Below are 16,828 nucleotides of genomic sequence, written 5' to 3'. Positions count from 1 at the left end.
CATTCCACCCTTTTTTCTTTGTTATTTATTTGGTAAAGTTGATTTGGAGATCTGCGGGCCCACACTATGCATGGTGCAAGTGTGTGGGGACAAGGATTATTGATCCATTGTCCAGTGATTCGATCATAGCCATTAGATCACAGTTTGCAAATGGTCACCATAATGAACATATGGAAAGAATGTCCCTAAAAACATTCAGTTTGATAGGTGGGTTGTGATCTTGTGTTTCAGTGACATGCCCAATCAACTCAATGAATAATGGGTGGGCCAATTGACTCTAAGGGGCTGTTTGAATCTATGAGATAAAATTATGGAAAAAATCTTTGTAGAATTCCCAAAAAGTAAAACAAGCTGAGTCGTCCTATCATGGCACTTCATTTCTTTAAAATTCAACATTAACTAAGAATAACCATGCAAAGAATTAACAGCAATTCAACATTCATAAACATCCAATCCTGTAATGAAAACTAGGATCATCATTTCTTATTATTTTGAGTACAAAAACTACGGCCATCATTTCAAATCCTGTAATAAAAATACATAACTTCATTCCATTGAAAAAAAAAAAACAAAGAAAATACAAGACTTCATTGCTTCTAAGTTATGAATTAACATCAAAGTTTTTCAAAGGCTACACACAATTTTGGATTATACATTTGGGAGCATCTTTAGGCAGAGTAGTGCAGTCATGGAGGTGAAACTGGGTCCATCTGATCGATAAACTTGTGAAGGGTGATTTGATCTACATCGTCCATTCCTGCCAAGCCATGATAAAAATTAGTAGCGTATATGCAGAAACAATAACGCTCCTCTTTCCATATATCAAAACACATAATATCACTCTTCTGTACAAGATGAAAGGCGAAAAGAGTTTAAAAAAAGAGGATATGAAATGATGTACCTGATCATGGATGGAAGGAACTTCCAAACTGGTGTTGGTCCAGTTCTGAAGTGTGTTGCCAATCTGGACATTTGGGATGTGTGCTATCTTGGACCTCTCCTTCTGATATTGTTTCTCTAACTGGGGACAACCACTAATCTAGAGGGATCTTAGGGAGGTGAAGCCTTCAAAGCCTTCTGGCAAACAAGACAAGGCAGGGCACTTCTCTATAATCACATCGCTAAGGAAGGCAATGCCTAGCAACCTTGGTAAAGACTTCAACTTAGGACAATTGCTAATATGTAACCTTTGAAGAGAAGGGAGTTGTATTTCTTCCTCTTCCACTTCTCTACACCATCCCTTCAAATTAGGCATTTCGATGAGTTCGAGTTCTTTCAAAGAAGGGAATAGTTGTTGTGCAGTGTCTTCGTAATGGAACTCATCGCTCACATACGTCACGCCATCCATTCTTCTTATGGAGAGAACCTTGAGAGAGCGTAGTTGCCCAAATGGCGGGAGATGCACACATTTTCTGCATTCATTCAGATTGATTTCAACGATATTCATTAGCAATGAACAATCCATCATCCAACTTGGAAATTTCAAGCCCTGATAGCGCTCAATGCTTAACCGTTTTAGATTTTTGTGTGGTTGGAGCCATTCAAGAATGCTCTCTTCATTTTTTAACATTTGGAGCCTATCAGGAATGCTTTCTTCATTTTCTAACATTTGAAGCCTTTCAAGATCCCTCTCTTCATTTTCGAATATTTGAAGCCCTTCGAGAATCCTCTCTTCATTTTCTGACGTTGTAGCGACATCAACATCGTCGCTCCATGATAAGCACAATTGGTGAAGGAGCAGCTTCCCCTTCAAGTTTGCTTTCTTGGCATCCATAGCATCTCTCACGTTCTGGAGCTTCTCAATCTGTAGGTCCCCTCTGAGGTTTAAATCCTGCAACTCTTCTATTCCACATCCCCGTTTGCTGACAATGAATTTTGTCAATGTTTGAAGATCACATAGTCGTCCAATCTCAACGGGCATCTTAGTCAACAATTGTTCAGATTTCTCAATTTCAAGATGTCTGAGACTAATCATCTTCCTCATATCTTTGGGCAAATCCCGGAGAAATTTACACTTCAAGAGTTTTAATGTCTGCAGATTATAGAGGTAAGAAATGTTTTTAGGAAATGTTTCAATGTCGGTTCCAGAGAGGTCAAGGTACCTTAAATGTTTCAACTTGCCTATAGACTTGGGCAAGTTCTTAATGTTACTCCAACTTAAATCTAGCACACGTAAGCACCTAAAACGTAGGAAAATGTTCTGAAGATTCTCTTTTGTGTAGATAGATGGACCAAATGAGATGAATGTACGTAGTTTCTCTGCTTCTCGTAGAGCCTCCAAATTCTTTGATGGTACTTGACGAGATCTTCCACAAATGCTTGGAATCTCTCTAGCATTCACCATGGATCTTTCAGACCCTACAACTGATCTTGCAAGATCACGTACAAGGTCATGCATCTTGCACGTTGTTATATTACCATACTTATCTTTATCTGCATCTTGAAAGAAAGACCTCCATAGCAAATCGTTGAAATATTGAGTACCGAGATCCTCCATCATCATCATGCTTCCTGTGTTTGGCTGAAGGAACCCTTGTGCCATCCAAAGTTGGATCAATGAACGCTTCTCAAATTTGTGATCTTTTGGAAATAAGGCACAATAAGAAAAACATTGCTTCATATGTGATGGCAGAGGATTATAGCTCAATCTTAATGCAGATAAAATTTCATTCTCATCTTCTGGTAAATTCCAAATTTCACTTTCTTTGATAGACAACCACTCAGTTTCCTCTCCTCTGAAGCACATTAGGCTTCCAAGAGCCTTGGCAGCTAGGGGAACACCTTTACATTTTTCAACAATCTTTCGCCCAATTTCTACCAAATTTGGTGTCTCTTCTACTCCTCCCACCCCAAACGCTCGTTTCTTGAACAACAACCAACAATCATCTTCTGTTAGACCTTTCAATTTGATTGTTTTAAGTGTGCCCATTATCTTGGCAACCTTTTCATCGCGAGTGGTTACTATAATTTTGCTTCCCTTCGCACCACCACCTAACAAAGTTTTCAATTGATCCCATTTCTCGTGATCATGCCCATCTTTAATCCACACATCATCGAAGATGAGTAAATATCTCTTCCCATTGACTATTTTTTTAAGGCCAGACCCCAATTCCTTCATGTTTGAGCTGCTAGCTTCATCCACAGTTGCAGATTCTGCAATTTCTTCGGCAATTCTTTGAACATCAATATTACCCGACACAGGGACCCACTTTCTGGGCTCAAAACGTTTCTCTACACTCTCAGAATTGTAAACTAACTCAGCAAGTGTAGTCTTTCCAATACCCCCCATGCCAACTATGGAAATGACAGAAACATCATCTACTTCATTTCCACAGTTAATTAACCAGTTTAATAGCTTTGTTTTATCAGCTTCTCTTCCATAAACTTCTGATTCAGCTACAAATGGGTTGGGGTCTCTTCGATCTTCTCGTCTCTCAAGCTGTCTGTCTACAATTACCACTCTCAAATCGTACTTAGACTTATCTTTTACAATAACATCTAATCTCTTTTGTATGTTCTTTATTTCATGCCCCATCTTAAATAGAAAAACAATTGGATTTGAAGATGAAGAGTATTTGCGTACCTTGTTTTTCACGCGATATCGAAGCCTCGTGCGATCTTGGATCTCTACTTCCACCCGAAGGGCATCGGCTGCAAACTCGTCCAATATGTCATCTGCATCATAAGCTGCATCTTTAAGCTTTCCTAGCCAATCTCCCAACGCCTTCTCCTTTACTTGCCGATCCTCGGCATCGGCAAGCACAGCTCGAATTGTTACTAACGTGTTTCGTAGCTTACGAAGCTCGTCTTTAAAATGCAGAAGGAATCCTAACTCTTTAGAGATAATGCCATCCAACCTAACAAACAACAGTTGCAAAAAAGCGGACAGGACTGCTTCTCCCACTGGCATGACTTCTTCCTCGTGGGAAATATATAAAATCCCAACAAAGAAAGAGAGCAACTATTAATTAAAGGGTACTCGTGATATTGGCTCAGGCTCAAATTTTGGGGATAGATACTAGGAGAATGGATGATGCAGGAACCTCACCTCGGCAGAGAGCTCTCAAGAAGGAGAAGATTGACGATTGAATCCAAAAAGGAAGCAAATATCAACTATGCTTAAGAACGCATCAAGACCTCTCAGTTTATTTTTCTTTTTAAACTTTAATTTATATACAGGGAGATGATTCTTTTTTTAGGGACTAAAGAAAGAGCTAAATGAGCTTAGTTAACCTTGGCTAATAAGTTCCCGCCACTTGTAGGCGGCGGGGGACTAAATTATGTGTGATGGTAGGACACGCCATGTAGCGGAATCCGCGAAATTCCATTCCAATCAGGGGTTAGAAAATGTCAAAGATACCAAAAGGAAGAAGAAGGAAAAAAAAAAAATCTTGAAGAATTTGTAAATCACAAATTCACAATATAATAAAGGGGAGTGATAAATCGACTCCCTTTAACGGAAAACATTAGCGCGTGTGAGTTGTACACTTATACGGTGTTTAACCGCAGATGAAAACTTTATTCACACACCCTAATGTTTTACGTTAGAAGCGATTTAAGATATTTGGGGGTTGATTTATCACTGACCTATAGTAAAATGAGGCACGCACACTATGACAAAGTGGGTCTCACTTTTGACTGATCTGAACCGTCCATCTGATGGGCCGTGATTTTGGATCTAACTTATCGTGAAGTCCTAATGTGTATTTTTAGTCGCTGAATGTTAACCACTGGCCATATATAGTTTTTGGGGATTTGCTAGGCAATTTTACAGAAACCCATTTCTCGGCTCACTATTGCAGGAGATTCTCTCCTGCAATAGAAATGGCTTTCCACAGAATTGCCTAGCAAATCCCTAGTTTTTCACGAGTTCAACAACCAGAATAAAGTTGAACAACCAAGATAAATAAATATTATTTAATATTACAACTAGATGATTGACATGATTTTGTGGTCATACCAAACCAAGTACTCCAAAAATCGACCCCACCCAACAGACTAGTTTGTTTTGGATTTTGAGAAGTCCAAAACTGATTATTAGACTCAAAATTGATTGGGTCTATAATCAGTTATGGAGTAAACCGTTTGTGATTTCTAGGGTAATCACCATTTAGTTGCTTTTTTCAATCTAAACTATTTTTTGCTTAGTCAATAGAATTCATGATTTAGCCAAAAAATTAAATATTTTGAAAAAAAAATATATTGCTAAGTCCCTCAGTACAAATGCAAACATATATTATACATTAAACTTTTTGTGGGAAAGAATTAAGCTCAATAATCAGTTTGGGACTCACAATCGGTTGTCACAATCTAAAACGACCTAGGATCGTCTCATCAAGGTGGTGTAAATAGTGTGACTTGTGTTTGAATTATCCGAGGGGGTTTTGTTTGAATGGTTTGAAATTAAGGGATGATGGCCGTGTGGTGAATGGGAATTGCATTCAACGAATAAAGAAGAGAGGGACCCTACCCAATTGGTTGAGCTTTTAGTATAAAATTGAGTTGGGTTAGGGTTGATTCCAATTCATTTTTATAGTAAAAGCTCAGCCTGACCCTACCCAAATTGCACCCTACTTCCATTTGTGTGTGAAAGTTGACAATGGCTCTTAAGGCTGCAATGTGAAAAGTGGATTTTTTTACCATCAAATGGCATGATCATCAAAAAATTGCCTCGTGTGAATTTATTTGCTATGAATCTAGCCTTTTGATGGTAAAAAATATTCATCAAAAAATCCACTTTTCATGTATTTTCTAAGAAAGTGATGCAAAGAAACAAAATAACAGCCTCCCCACACTTGAAGGCATAGGACATGACTGAAGGATAAGTGAACAAGTGATGGCCAAAGGCCCAAAGCATCACGCAAAGTAGCCAAATGGATACGAATAAGATTCCTTTGCCATGTTAGTCCCAGTCAAAAAAGGAAAAGGAAAAAGAAAAATGAATAGTAGAAGAGGTCCTGCACATGAATGGAAAAATGTTAGTCGAGAAGATTTTGCATCTTGGATACTATTGGCCAACATTGGAAGCTCAATATTGTCATATGTTTGTCTAAGAAGTGTTATCAGTGGTAGGTGTATGAATTTCTCCCCTCCACGAACAATCTCTGTGGTGAGGACCCCAATAGCATTTCTTCTTGTGTTATCATAAGAGAGGATCCCTTGTTGGGATGGGGAGCTATCTCTATGGCTTTGACATAAGCAAGGGCCCATTGTTGCTAAATTGAAATTGGTCTCATCTTCATTCCAATTAGTATTTCTATCATCGAGGCTAACGTGGCAAGAGAGTCTGCAAAATGATTCCTTACCCAGGGAAGAAAGGTGAATGTAATATCCTTAAACTTATCCACCAAGGTTTCTCCTCAGGGTGACATAGGTGATGTTGAATTCGGAGAGTAATAGCAACCACCTGGCCGCTCTCCCTGTAAGGACAAGCTTTTCGAAGAGATATTTCAAAGGATCCATCTAGGGGTGGCTAGAACCGAACCAGAACCAAAGAACCGAACTAGAACCGAAGAACCGAACCGGAACCGAACTGTAAAAAAATATTTTTGGTCCGGTTCGGTTCCACTGATGAAGAACTAAACTTATTCGGTTCGGTTCCGGGTCTAATGTTCTCGGTTCGGTTCCGGAACCGAAGAACCGAACTTTATATATATATATATATATATATATATATATATATATATAATATTTTTATATTTCTATTATACATATACTTAATAATATAAATTACTTATAATATTAATAAGTAATAGTTAATACTATTCTTATAATAAGAAAGTAACTTATATTATAACTTTAATTAAAAGTTTTTATAAATTATAATTAATAATTAATAATTAGCCATTAGAACCGAAGAATCGGACCGGACCGAACCGATTATGTTCGGTCCGGTTCGGTTCGGTCCTACTGTGTACTACGGTTCGGTTCGGTTCTTACGATTCATGGAACCGAGAACCGAGAACCGAAAAAAAAGGAACCGAGAACCGAACCGGTTGGCCACCCCTAGATCCATCTGAGACAAGAGCAAGACTATATATATATATATATATATATAAGAGAAGTGTTTCTAAGCACGTGCTTAGGGAGCTCCCTAAGTACAAGTGGCTTAAAAAGCCACCGATTGGTTCGTATGGCAGGTCCACCCCTGCGGGGTCCACAAAAAGCGACCAATCGGTGGATTTTAAGCCACTTGTGCTTAGGGAGCTCCCTAAGCACGTGCTTAGAAAAACTTTTCTCATATATATATATATATATATATATATATATATATATATATATATATAGAGAGAGAGAGAGAGAGAGAGAGAGAGAGGTTCCTACACATGTGTAGAGAGTTCTCTACACACTAGCTTAAAATACAATGGGGCCCCACATTGTTTGGGTGATCCAAGCCATCCATTTTAAAGGCCCTCACATAGATAGGGTGTCTACAAAAAATCAGATCCATAGGATCATCCCAACCCTATGATTTGTGGAGGTAAAATGGATGTCTTTAAACTTTCACAAATTAGTCTATTCTTTGCCTCCATAGTTCGAATGGTTAGGATGATCCTATGGATCTGATTTTTTATGGACACCCTATCTATGTGAGGGCCAATCAAATGAATGGTTTGGATCACCCAAATAATGTGGCCCCCACTGTATTTTAAGCTAGTGTGTAGATAACTTATCTACACACCTACGATTTGTGGAGGTAAAATGGACGTGTATAAACCTTCACAAATCTGTCCATTTTTTGTCTCCACGGTTCCAAGAGTTAGGATGATCCTATGAAGCTGATTTTTTGGGCACACCCTATCTATGTGAGGGCCCATCAAATGAATGCTTTTGATCACCCAAACAATGTGGGCCCCCACTGTATTTTAAGCTAGATAACTTATCTACACTTGTGTGTAGAAACCGTTTTCTCTATAAATATATGTGAGGAAAAGGATTGTACGCTCGAGCCTGTGGGCTCACTTTGTTAGGATGATCCAAAGCATTCATTTGAAAGGCCCTTACATAGATGGGGTGTGTACCAAAAATCAGCTCCATAGGATCATCCTAATCCATCCATTTGTGGAGGGCAAAATGGACAGACCACAAATCATCCCATTTTTGCCCTCCACTTTAGAGGGGTTAGGATGATTCAATGGAGCTGATTTTTGGTACACACCCTATCTATGATAGGGCCTTGCAAATGAATGCTTTGGATCACCACAAAAAAAAGTGGGACCCATGTGATTGGCACTCGAGCATACCATAAGCTTGGTACACTCGAGCGGACAATCATTTTCCTATATATACAGAAAAGTGTTGGTGCACTGGACGCACCAAAAAAATGGTGTGCTCAAGTCGTTATAACGCTTCCCATTGGTTTAAATGTTTGGGTCCCACATACAGGAACCAATGGGAGGCATTATAACGACTTGAGCGCACCATTTTTTTGGTGCTCATGGTGCGCTCGAGCGCACAATCGTATTCCTCATATATATATATATATATATATATATATATATATATATATATATATATATATATATATATAGGGAAAGGTGTTTGTGAGCGGCCCCTCACGTAAGCTTATATGAGGTGATAGCTAGAAACAAGGTGGGCCTACTCTATGCATGGTGCAAGTGTGTGGCTACAAGGATTATTGATCCATTGTCCAGTGATTCGATCATAGCCATTAGATCACAGTTTGCAAATGGTCACCATAATCAACATTTAAAAAGAAAGTCCCTAAAAAAATTCAATTTGATAGGTGGGTTATGATCTTGTGTTTCAGTGACATACCCATTAAACTCAATGAATAATGGGTGAGCCAATTGACAGTGGGCCAAATGAGTCTAAGGGGCTGTTTGAATCTATGAGATAAAATTATGGAAAAAATCTTTGTAGAATTCCCAAAAAGTAAAACAAGCTAAGTCGTCTTATTATGGCACTTCAATTCTTTAAAATTCAACATTCACTAAGAATGACCATGCAAAGAATTAACAGCAATGCAACATTCATAAACATCCAATCCTGTAATGAAAACTAGGATCATCCTTTCTTATTATTTTGGGTACAAAAACTACGGCCATCATTTCAAATCCTGTAATAAAAATACATAACTTCATTCCATTGAAAAAAAAAAAAACAAAGAAAATACAAGACTTCATTGCTTCTAAGTTATGAATTAACATCAAAGTTTTTCAAAGGCTGCACACAATTTTGGATTATACATTTGGGAGCATCTTTAGGCAGAGTAGTGCAGTCATGAAGGTGAACCTGGGTCCATCTGATCGATCAACTTGTGAAGGGTGAGTTCATCTACATTGTCCATTCCTGCCAAGCCATGATAAAAATTAATAGCATATTTGCAGAAACAATAACGCCCCTCTTTCTATATATCAAAACACATAATATCACTCTCCTGTACAAGATGAAAGGCGAAAAAAGATTAAAAAAAGAGGATATGAAACATTAATGATGTACCTGATTCTGGATGGAAGGAACTACCAAACTGGTGCTAGTTCATTTCCGAAGTGTGTTACCAATCTGGACATTTGGGATGTGTGCTATCTTGAACCTCTCCTTTTGGAATTGTTTCTCCAACTGTGGACAACCACTAATCCACAGGGATCTGAGGCCTTTAAAGCCTTTTGGCAAACAAGTCATGGCAGGGCACTTCTCTATAACCACATACCTAAGGCTCGTGAGGCCTAGCAACGTTGGTAAAGACTCCAACTTAGGACAATTGCTAATATACAACATTTGAAGGGAAGGGAGGAGTTGCATTTCTTCCCCTTTCACTTCTCTACTCCATCCCTTCAAATTAGGCATTTCGATGATTTCGAGTTGTTTCAAGGAAGGGAATAGTTGTTTTGTAGTGTCTTTGTAATGGAACTCATCGCTCACATACTCCACGCCATCCATTCTTCTTATGGAGAGAACCTTAAGGTGGCGTAGTTGTCCAAATGGCGGGAGATGCACACATTTTCTACATTCATTCAGTTGGATTTCAACCAGATTCATTAGCAATGAACAATCCATCATCCAATTCGGAAATTTCAAGCCCGGGTAGAATTCGATGCTTAATTGTTTTAAATTTTTGTGTGGTTGGAGCCCTTCAAGAATTCTCTCTACATTTTCTAACATCTGGAGCCCATCAAGAATGTTTTCTTCATTTTCTAACATTTGACGCCTTTCAAGAATGTTCTTCTCTTCATTTTCATACATTTGGTGCCTTTCAAGTATTCTCTCTTCATTTTCTGACATTGTAGCAACATCAGCAACGTCGCTCCATGATAAGCACAATTGGTGAAGGAGTTGCTTCTCCTTCAAGTTCGCTCTCTTGGCATCCATATCATTCCTCACGTTCTGGAGGTTCACAATTTGTAGGTCCCCTCTGAGGTTTAAATCTCGCAACTCTTCTATTCCACATCCACGCTCTTTGCTGACAATGAATTTTGTCAATGTTTGAAGATCACATAGTCGTCCAATCTCAACTGGCATCTTAGTCAACAACTGTTCAAAATTTTCAATTTCAACATGTCTGAGACTAATCATCTTCCTCATATCTTTGGGCAACTCCCGGAGAAATTTACACTTCAAGAGTTTTAATGTCTGCAGATTATAGAGGTAAGAAATGTTTTTAGGAAATGTTTCAATTTCGGTTCCAGAGAGGTCAAGGTACCTTAAATGTTTCAACTTGCCTATAGACTTGGGCAAGTTCTTAATGTTACTCCAACTTAAATCTAGCACACGTAAGCAACTAAAACTTGAGAAAATGTTCTGAAGATCCTCTTTTTTGTAGATAGATGGACCAAATGAAATGAATGTCCGGAGTTTCTTCGCTTTTAGTAGAGCCTCCAAATTCTTTGACGGTACTTCAGATTCAAAATCGAACGACACATGACGAGACCTTTCACAAATTTTTTCTTTCCCTCTAGCATTCACCTTGGAGCATGTAGACCCTGCAACTGATGTTGCAAGATCACATACAAGGTCATGCATCTTGCACGTTGTTATATTACCATACTCATCTTTATTTGCATCTTGAAAGAAAGACCTCCATAGCAAATCGTTGAAATATTGATTACCGAGATCCTCCATCATTTCCATGCTTCTCAAGTGTGGTTGAAGGAAGTCTTCTGCCATCCAAAGTTGGATTAATGTACGCTTATCAAAGTAATGATCTTTTGGAAATAAGGCACAATATGCAAAGCATAGCTTCAAATGGGATGGCATGGGATTGTAGCTCAAGCTTAATGCGGATAAAATTCCATTCTCATCTTCTGGTAAATTCCAAATTTCACTTTCTTTGATAGACAACCACTCAGTTTCCTCTCCTCTGAAGCACATTAGGCTTCCAAGAGCCTTGGCAGCTAGGGGAACACCTTTACATTTTTCAACAATCTTTCGCCCAATTTCTACCAAATTTGGTGTCTCTTCTACTCCTCCCACCCCAAACGCTCGTTTCTTGAACAACAACCAACAATCATCTTCTGTTAGACCTTTCAATTTGATTGTTTCAAGTGTGCCCATTATCTTGGCAACCTTTTCATCGCGAGTGGTTACTATAATTTTGCTTCCCTTCGCACCACCACCTAACAAAGTTTTCAATTGATCCCATTTCTCGTGATGAGCGAATAACAAAGATAGCCCATGATCGTGCCTATCTTTAATCCACACATCATCGAAGATGAGTAAATATCTCTTCCCATTGACTATTTTTTTAAGGCGAGACCCCAATTGATTCATGTTTGAGCTGCTAGCTTCATCCACAGTTGCAGATTCTGCAATTTCTTTGGCAATTCTTTGAACATCAATATTACCCGACACAGAGACCCACATTCTGGCCTCAAAATGTTTCTCTACACTCTCAGAATTGTAAACTAACTTAGCAAGTGTAGTCTTTCCAAGACCCCCCATGCCAACTATGGAAATGACAGAAACATCATCTTCTTCATTTCCACAGTTAATTAACCAGTTTAATAGCTTTGCTTTATCACCTTCTCTTCCATAAACTTCTGATTCCGCTACAAATGAGTTGGGTTCTCTTCGATCTTCTTCTCTCTCTTGCTGTTTGTCTACTGTTACCATTCTCAGATTGTACTTAAACCTCTCTTGTGCAATAACATCTAATCTCTCTTGTATGTTCTTTATTTCATGCCCCATCTTAAATCGAAAAACAATTGGATTTGAAGATGAAAAGTGTTTGTGTACCTTGTTTTTCACGCGATACCGAAGCCTCCTGCGATCTTGGATATCGACTTTCGCTCGAAGGGCTTCTGTTGCAAACTCGTCTAGTATATCTTCTGCATCATAAGCTGCATCTTTAAGGTTTCGCAGCCAATCTCCCAACCCCTTCTCATTTACTTGCCGATCCTCCGCATCAGAAAGCACGGCTTGGATTATTGATAACGTGCTGTGTAGCTTACGAAGCTCGTCGTTAACCCCCCAAAACAATGCTAACTCTTTTACGACAGCGGATTCCAACCAACCAAACAACAATAGCAAAGAATTGGACACGATTTCTTGTCCCACTTTTACTGCCAGATGTTCCATGAGGGAAATAAAATCCCAACAATGGATGATAGCAAGTACTAAAGAGTCCTAAAATTGGCTCAGGCTTAAATTTCAGGGATTAAAACTAGAAGAATTGATGATGCGGGAAAGAGCTCTCAAGAAGGAGAAGATTGAGGATTGAATCTAAAAAGGGTGCAAATATCAACTCTGCTTATGTTTTAAAACGAGAGTGCATTCAATAACTAAGAAATGTTCCTCTCTCCACGAACTAACTCGTCAAGACTTCTTAGTTTATTTTTCTTTTTTTAAACTTTAATTTGCTAAGAAATGTTCCTCTGACACACCGAGGCAGTTGGCTCTTCGGCATAAAGTCACGGGTATGCTCCCTGTTGACGAGTGTTCAGAATCCCGCCTCCGACTTACCTGATACACGTGGTGTGTGTCGTTGCGTGTATCCGGTGGGACTAGTCCTACTCCCAAAGAGGGTGGGGACATCCTACGTCATCAAAAAAAAAAAAAAGAAATGTTCCTCTCTCCACGAACTAACTCGTCAAGACTTCTTAGTTTATTTTTCTTTTTAAACTTTAATTTGTATATGAGGAAAATGATTGTGAGCTTCAAGCTCATATAGCTTATATGAGCTTGAGGGCCCAAATACATGTGGGCCCACATTGTTAGGATGATCCAAAGCATTCATTTGAAAGGCCCTTACATAGATAGGTGTGTACAAAAAATCAGTTCCATAGGATCATCCTAACCCATCCAAAAGTGGAGGGCAAAATGGACAGACATCGTTTGCCACAAATCTGCCCATTTTTACCCTCCGCTTTTGGAGGGGTTAGGATGATCCAATGGAGCTGACTTTTGGTACACACCCTATCTATGATGGGGCTTTGCAAATAAATGGTTTGGATCACCACAAAAAATGTGGGACCCATGGTTTTGGGCCCTCAAGCTCATATAAGCTATATAAAAATCTTTAAGTTTGCAATGAGTTGAATGGGATTGGAACAATGCTATAAGAAAAAGAGAAAAGAAAGATGTTAAAATAGGAGGTTCACCCCCTATAAAGATACCCTCACTCACTCCCTCTCTAGAGGTGTGAATCTGGTGGGGTCTAGCCCACTTGTAAGTACTCTTTCTTCTCTCCTCTCTCTTTGAGGGCAAAACCCTCAGTGGGCCCAACAATAAACGGTTTAGATAGTTGGAGAAGGTGGATCCCATTAAAAGTATATTTAAAAAAATACATGGGCCTACCTGGTTCAAAGATCCAAAACCATTCATTTGTTGGGCTCACCCATAAAATAATTTCCATAAGATGATTCAAACCCTCCGATCAACCTCTATGAATTGAAGAGCTAGGATCATCATTTGGAGATGATTTTTCTACAAAGGCCTATCTACAATGGGACCCATCAAATGAACGGTCTGGATAATGGAATAATGTGGGATACGATGAATATTTTAATTAATAGAGGTGCATGTATTTTTGTAAAAATTGAGTGGACCCACCTTGTTCAAAGACCTAAACCATTCGATGAGTTAGGATCATCGATCTATAGAAACCACTATAGATAATAGAGTTAGGATCATCGAATGGAGTTGAGTTTTGTGGTACAACATATTTACGTTGGGGTCTTTTTAATAAATATGCGTGCACGTATTTTTTGTAAAAATGGAGACCCACCTGTTCAAATAATCATTTGATGAGTTAGGATCATCGAATAGATTTGATTTTTGTGGTACGGCGTATTTACGTTGGCGTCTAACAACCGAATGGTTTAGATCTATGAACAAGGTGGGTCCACTCTACTTTTAGAAAAAAGACGTGTACCCATATTTATTAAAAAAATTCATTGCAACCCACATTATTCCATTATCGAGACCTTTCCTGGAAACTCATCTGCATATGATGATCCTAACTCTCCGTAAAAGTTGATGATCGGATCCTATGGGTGAGGTCTCTTTAAGTTGGGGCCCAAACAAATTAATGGTTTGGATCCTTGACTAATAAATTCCTGCCACTTGTACGTGGCGACGGTGGACTAAATTATGAGTAGGTCACACCCCGTGGAATGGAATCCGCCACTAAAATTCCAAATACGTGTTAGAACAGCTCAAGATATCTTTAAGAAGAAGAAGAAGAAGAAGAAGAAAATGGAGAACAAACCTAGAAGCACACCTTGAAATTGCCTAGCAACTACCTTGTTTTGACGTTTTGAACCACCAAAATAAGTAGACATTATTTAGTGTTACAACTAGGGATTTGCTAGGTAATTTCGTAGAAAGCAATTTCACAGCTGACTTTGGCATGAGAGAGCAGCCACATTAGACGTTTATTTGTTTGAATCGTTCAAAATTGGGGGTGATGGCCCTTTAAGTGACTGAATTGCATTCAACACACAATACAAAAGTAAATCAAATTGACTTGATGAGGAAAGAAAAAAAGAAGAAAGGACCTAGTAAAAAGTCCTTGTATTTTCGCTCTATTGAAGGAGTACTCATATTTGGCTTTTTTTTTTAAATGGTGAAATTTTATAAAAAACGCGGGGTCACGACCGAGACAGTCATGAGACAAATAAGGCTCTCATGCTTATTAGGGTTCTGTTAATGCACACGGACCCTATCGGGCTGCAACTTCGGTCAATTTTTGGGAATTTCGGTTGAGAGTTTACCATAAAATCGGGTTGGGTTAGGGTAATTCCAATTCATTTTTTTTTAAGCAGAAGCCAACCCAACCTAAATTGCATCCTTAATTCCATTTGTGTGTGAAAGTTGATAATGACCCTTAAAGGCAGTGTGAAAAGTGGGGTTTTTAATGGGTTTTGTACCATCAAATGGCTTGATCATCAAAAAGTTGCTCAATGTAAATTTTTTGTTACGAATCCTGCCATTTGATGGAAAAAAAAAAATCATAAAATATCCACTATCAATGTCTTTTCAAAGAAAGTGATGCAACGAAACAACATAACATCCTTCCCGGCCCCCACTTGAAGGCGCATAGGGGTGTAAACGAGCCGAGCCGAGCTTGGCCAGGCTCGGCTCGGCTCGTTAAGCTCAAAAGCTCGGCTCGGGCTCGGCTCGGCTCGGTCAGGCTCGGCCAGGCTCGCGAGCCTTATCGAGCTCGAATTATATTAATTTCACACCCCTCATCTTCCCTGGACAGCCCTATCTAGTGTTTTTCTACTACTCTTTTTACATTACAGGGGGTGGTCCAAGTAACAAATGGGGTTCCAAAAAAGAAGTGACATATTTTGCCTCCCCCTTTCACTCACTGGACAACCCTTTTAGTGTATATATTAATATATAATATATATATTTAAATATATTAATTTCTTAACGAGCCGAGCCGAGCCGAGCCTGGCCTAACTCGGGCTTGGCTCGTTAAGCTTAACGAGCCTGGCCAGCCGGCTCGGCTCGGCTCGTTAAGGATTCGAGCCGAGCTCGAGCGAGCTTCCGAGCCCGAGCCAAAATTGACACCCTTAAAGGCGCATGACCTAACGACAGATAAGTAAACGAGTGATGGCCAAAGCAACACGCTAAGTAGCCAAATGGATACTAATAAGATTCCTTAGGCATGTTAGTCCCAGTCCAAAAAAGAAAAAGAAAAGAAGAAGTGAAGTAGAAGATCTCCAATTCTACTAGGAAACGACAAGGGAGTCTCCAATTGCATGGAAATAACTAAATAAGACACCATACTAACAGTCGGCTTATTTCTCGTCTATCTTAAGATTTTTGTTGGGGTCTACACCTATTTGTATCACCATAAACATCAATTGGCCTTCTGCAACTCTAACTACATAGATCATTGAGTCATCTTTACCCACAAAAATTATTTCAAAAAAAAAAAAAAATGTGTGCTTTTATTAATACATTTTTATGGGATAGAAATATAGCCAAAGCTTAAAAATGTAATAGCTATAAAAACAATTTATATTCATTAGTAATGAGAATTTTTTTTGTGTAACACATTTAGTCGTTACAAAGAAATTTACAAAGAAAATTACTAAAAGTGTCCCTGTTTTTTTTAATAAGATCATCTCTCTAGTTGTTTATTGGACCAAATCTCTTTCTTAATTCTCTCTTTACATGGCATCAGACATCAGACAATGTTGGTAAGAGATTTGTAATAGCAGGGATAATGAAGAAGTAGTGGCTCCTAGTGGCTCCGAGATGGTCACCTCTCGATCATGAATTTATCACTGCCCCTAAAGAAAGAAGCCAAATGAGCTTAGTCAACCTTGACTGATAAGCTCCGGCCACTTGTAGGCGGCGATGGACTAAATTAATTATGAGTTATGAGTGATGGTAGGTCACGCCCCGTGCAATG

General features: G+C 38.9%; 1 protein-coding gene across 1 annotated transcript; it reads right to left on the bottom strand.

Moving 5' to 3' along the window:
• Nucleotides 1-535: 535 nt before the first annotated feature.
• On the bottom strand, nucleotides 536-12,942 carry LOC143863368 (uncharacterized). Its single transcript, XM_077374047.1, has 3 exons — nucleotides 9,514-12,942; nucleotides 902-3,961; nucleotides 536-757 (listed from the first exon to the last, which is right to left on the bottom strand). Exons 1-2 carry the CDS (start codon nucleotides 12,535-12,537, stop codon nucleotides 1,040-1,042), a joined length of 5,946 nt encoding a protein of 1,981 aa, XP_077230162.1. The 5' UTR covers nucleotides 12,538-12,942; the 3' UTR covers nucleotides 536-757; nucleotides 902-1,039.
• Nucleotides 12,943-16,828: the final 3,886 nt, after the last annotated feature.

Source organism: Tasmannia lanceolata, unplaced genomic scaffold, assembly GCF_043159265.1.
Source record: "Tasmannia lanceolata isolate RefF3 unplaced genomic scaffold, GAP_Taslan_0.1 ptg000044l, whole genome shotgun sequence".
Classification (NCBI taxonomy): Eukaryota; Viridiplantae; Streptophyta; class Magnoliopsida; order Canellales; family Winteraceae; genus Tasmannia; species Tasmannia lanceolata.
This window is presented reverse-complemented; position numbering and strand designations above follow the sequence as displayed.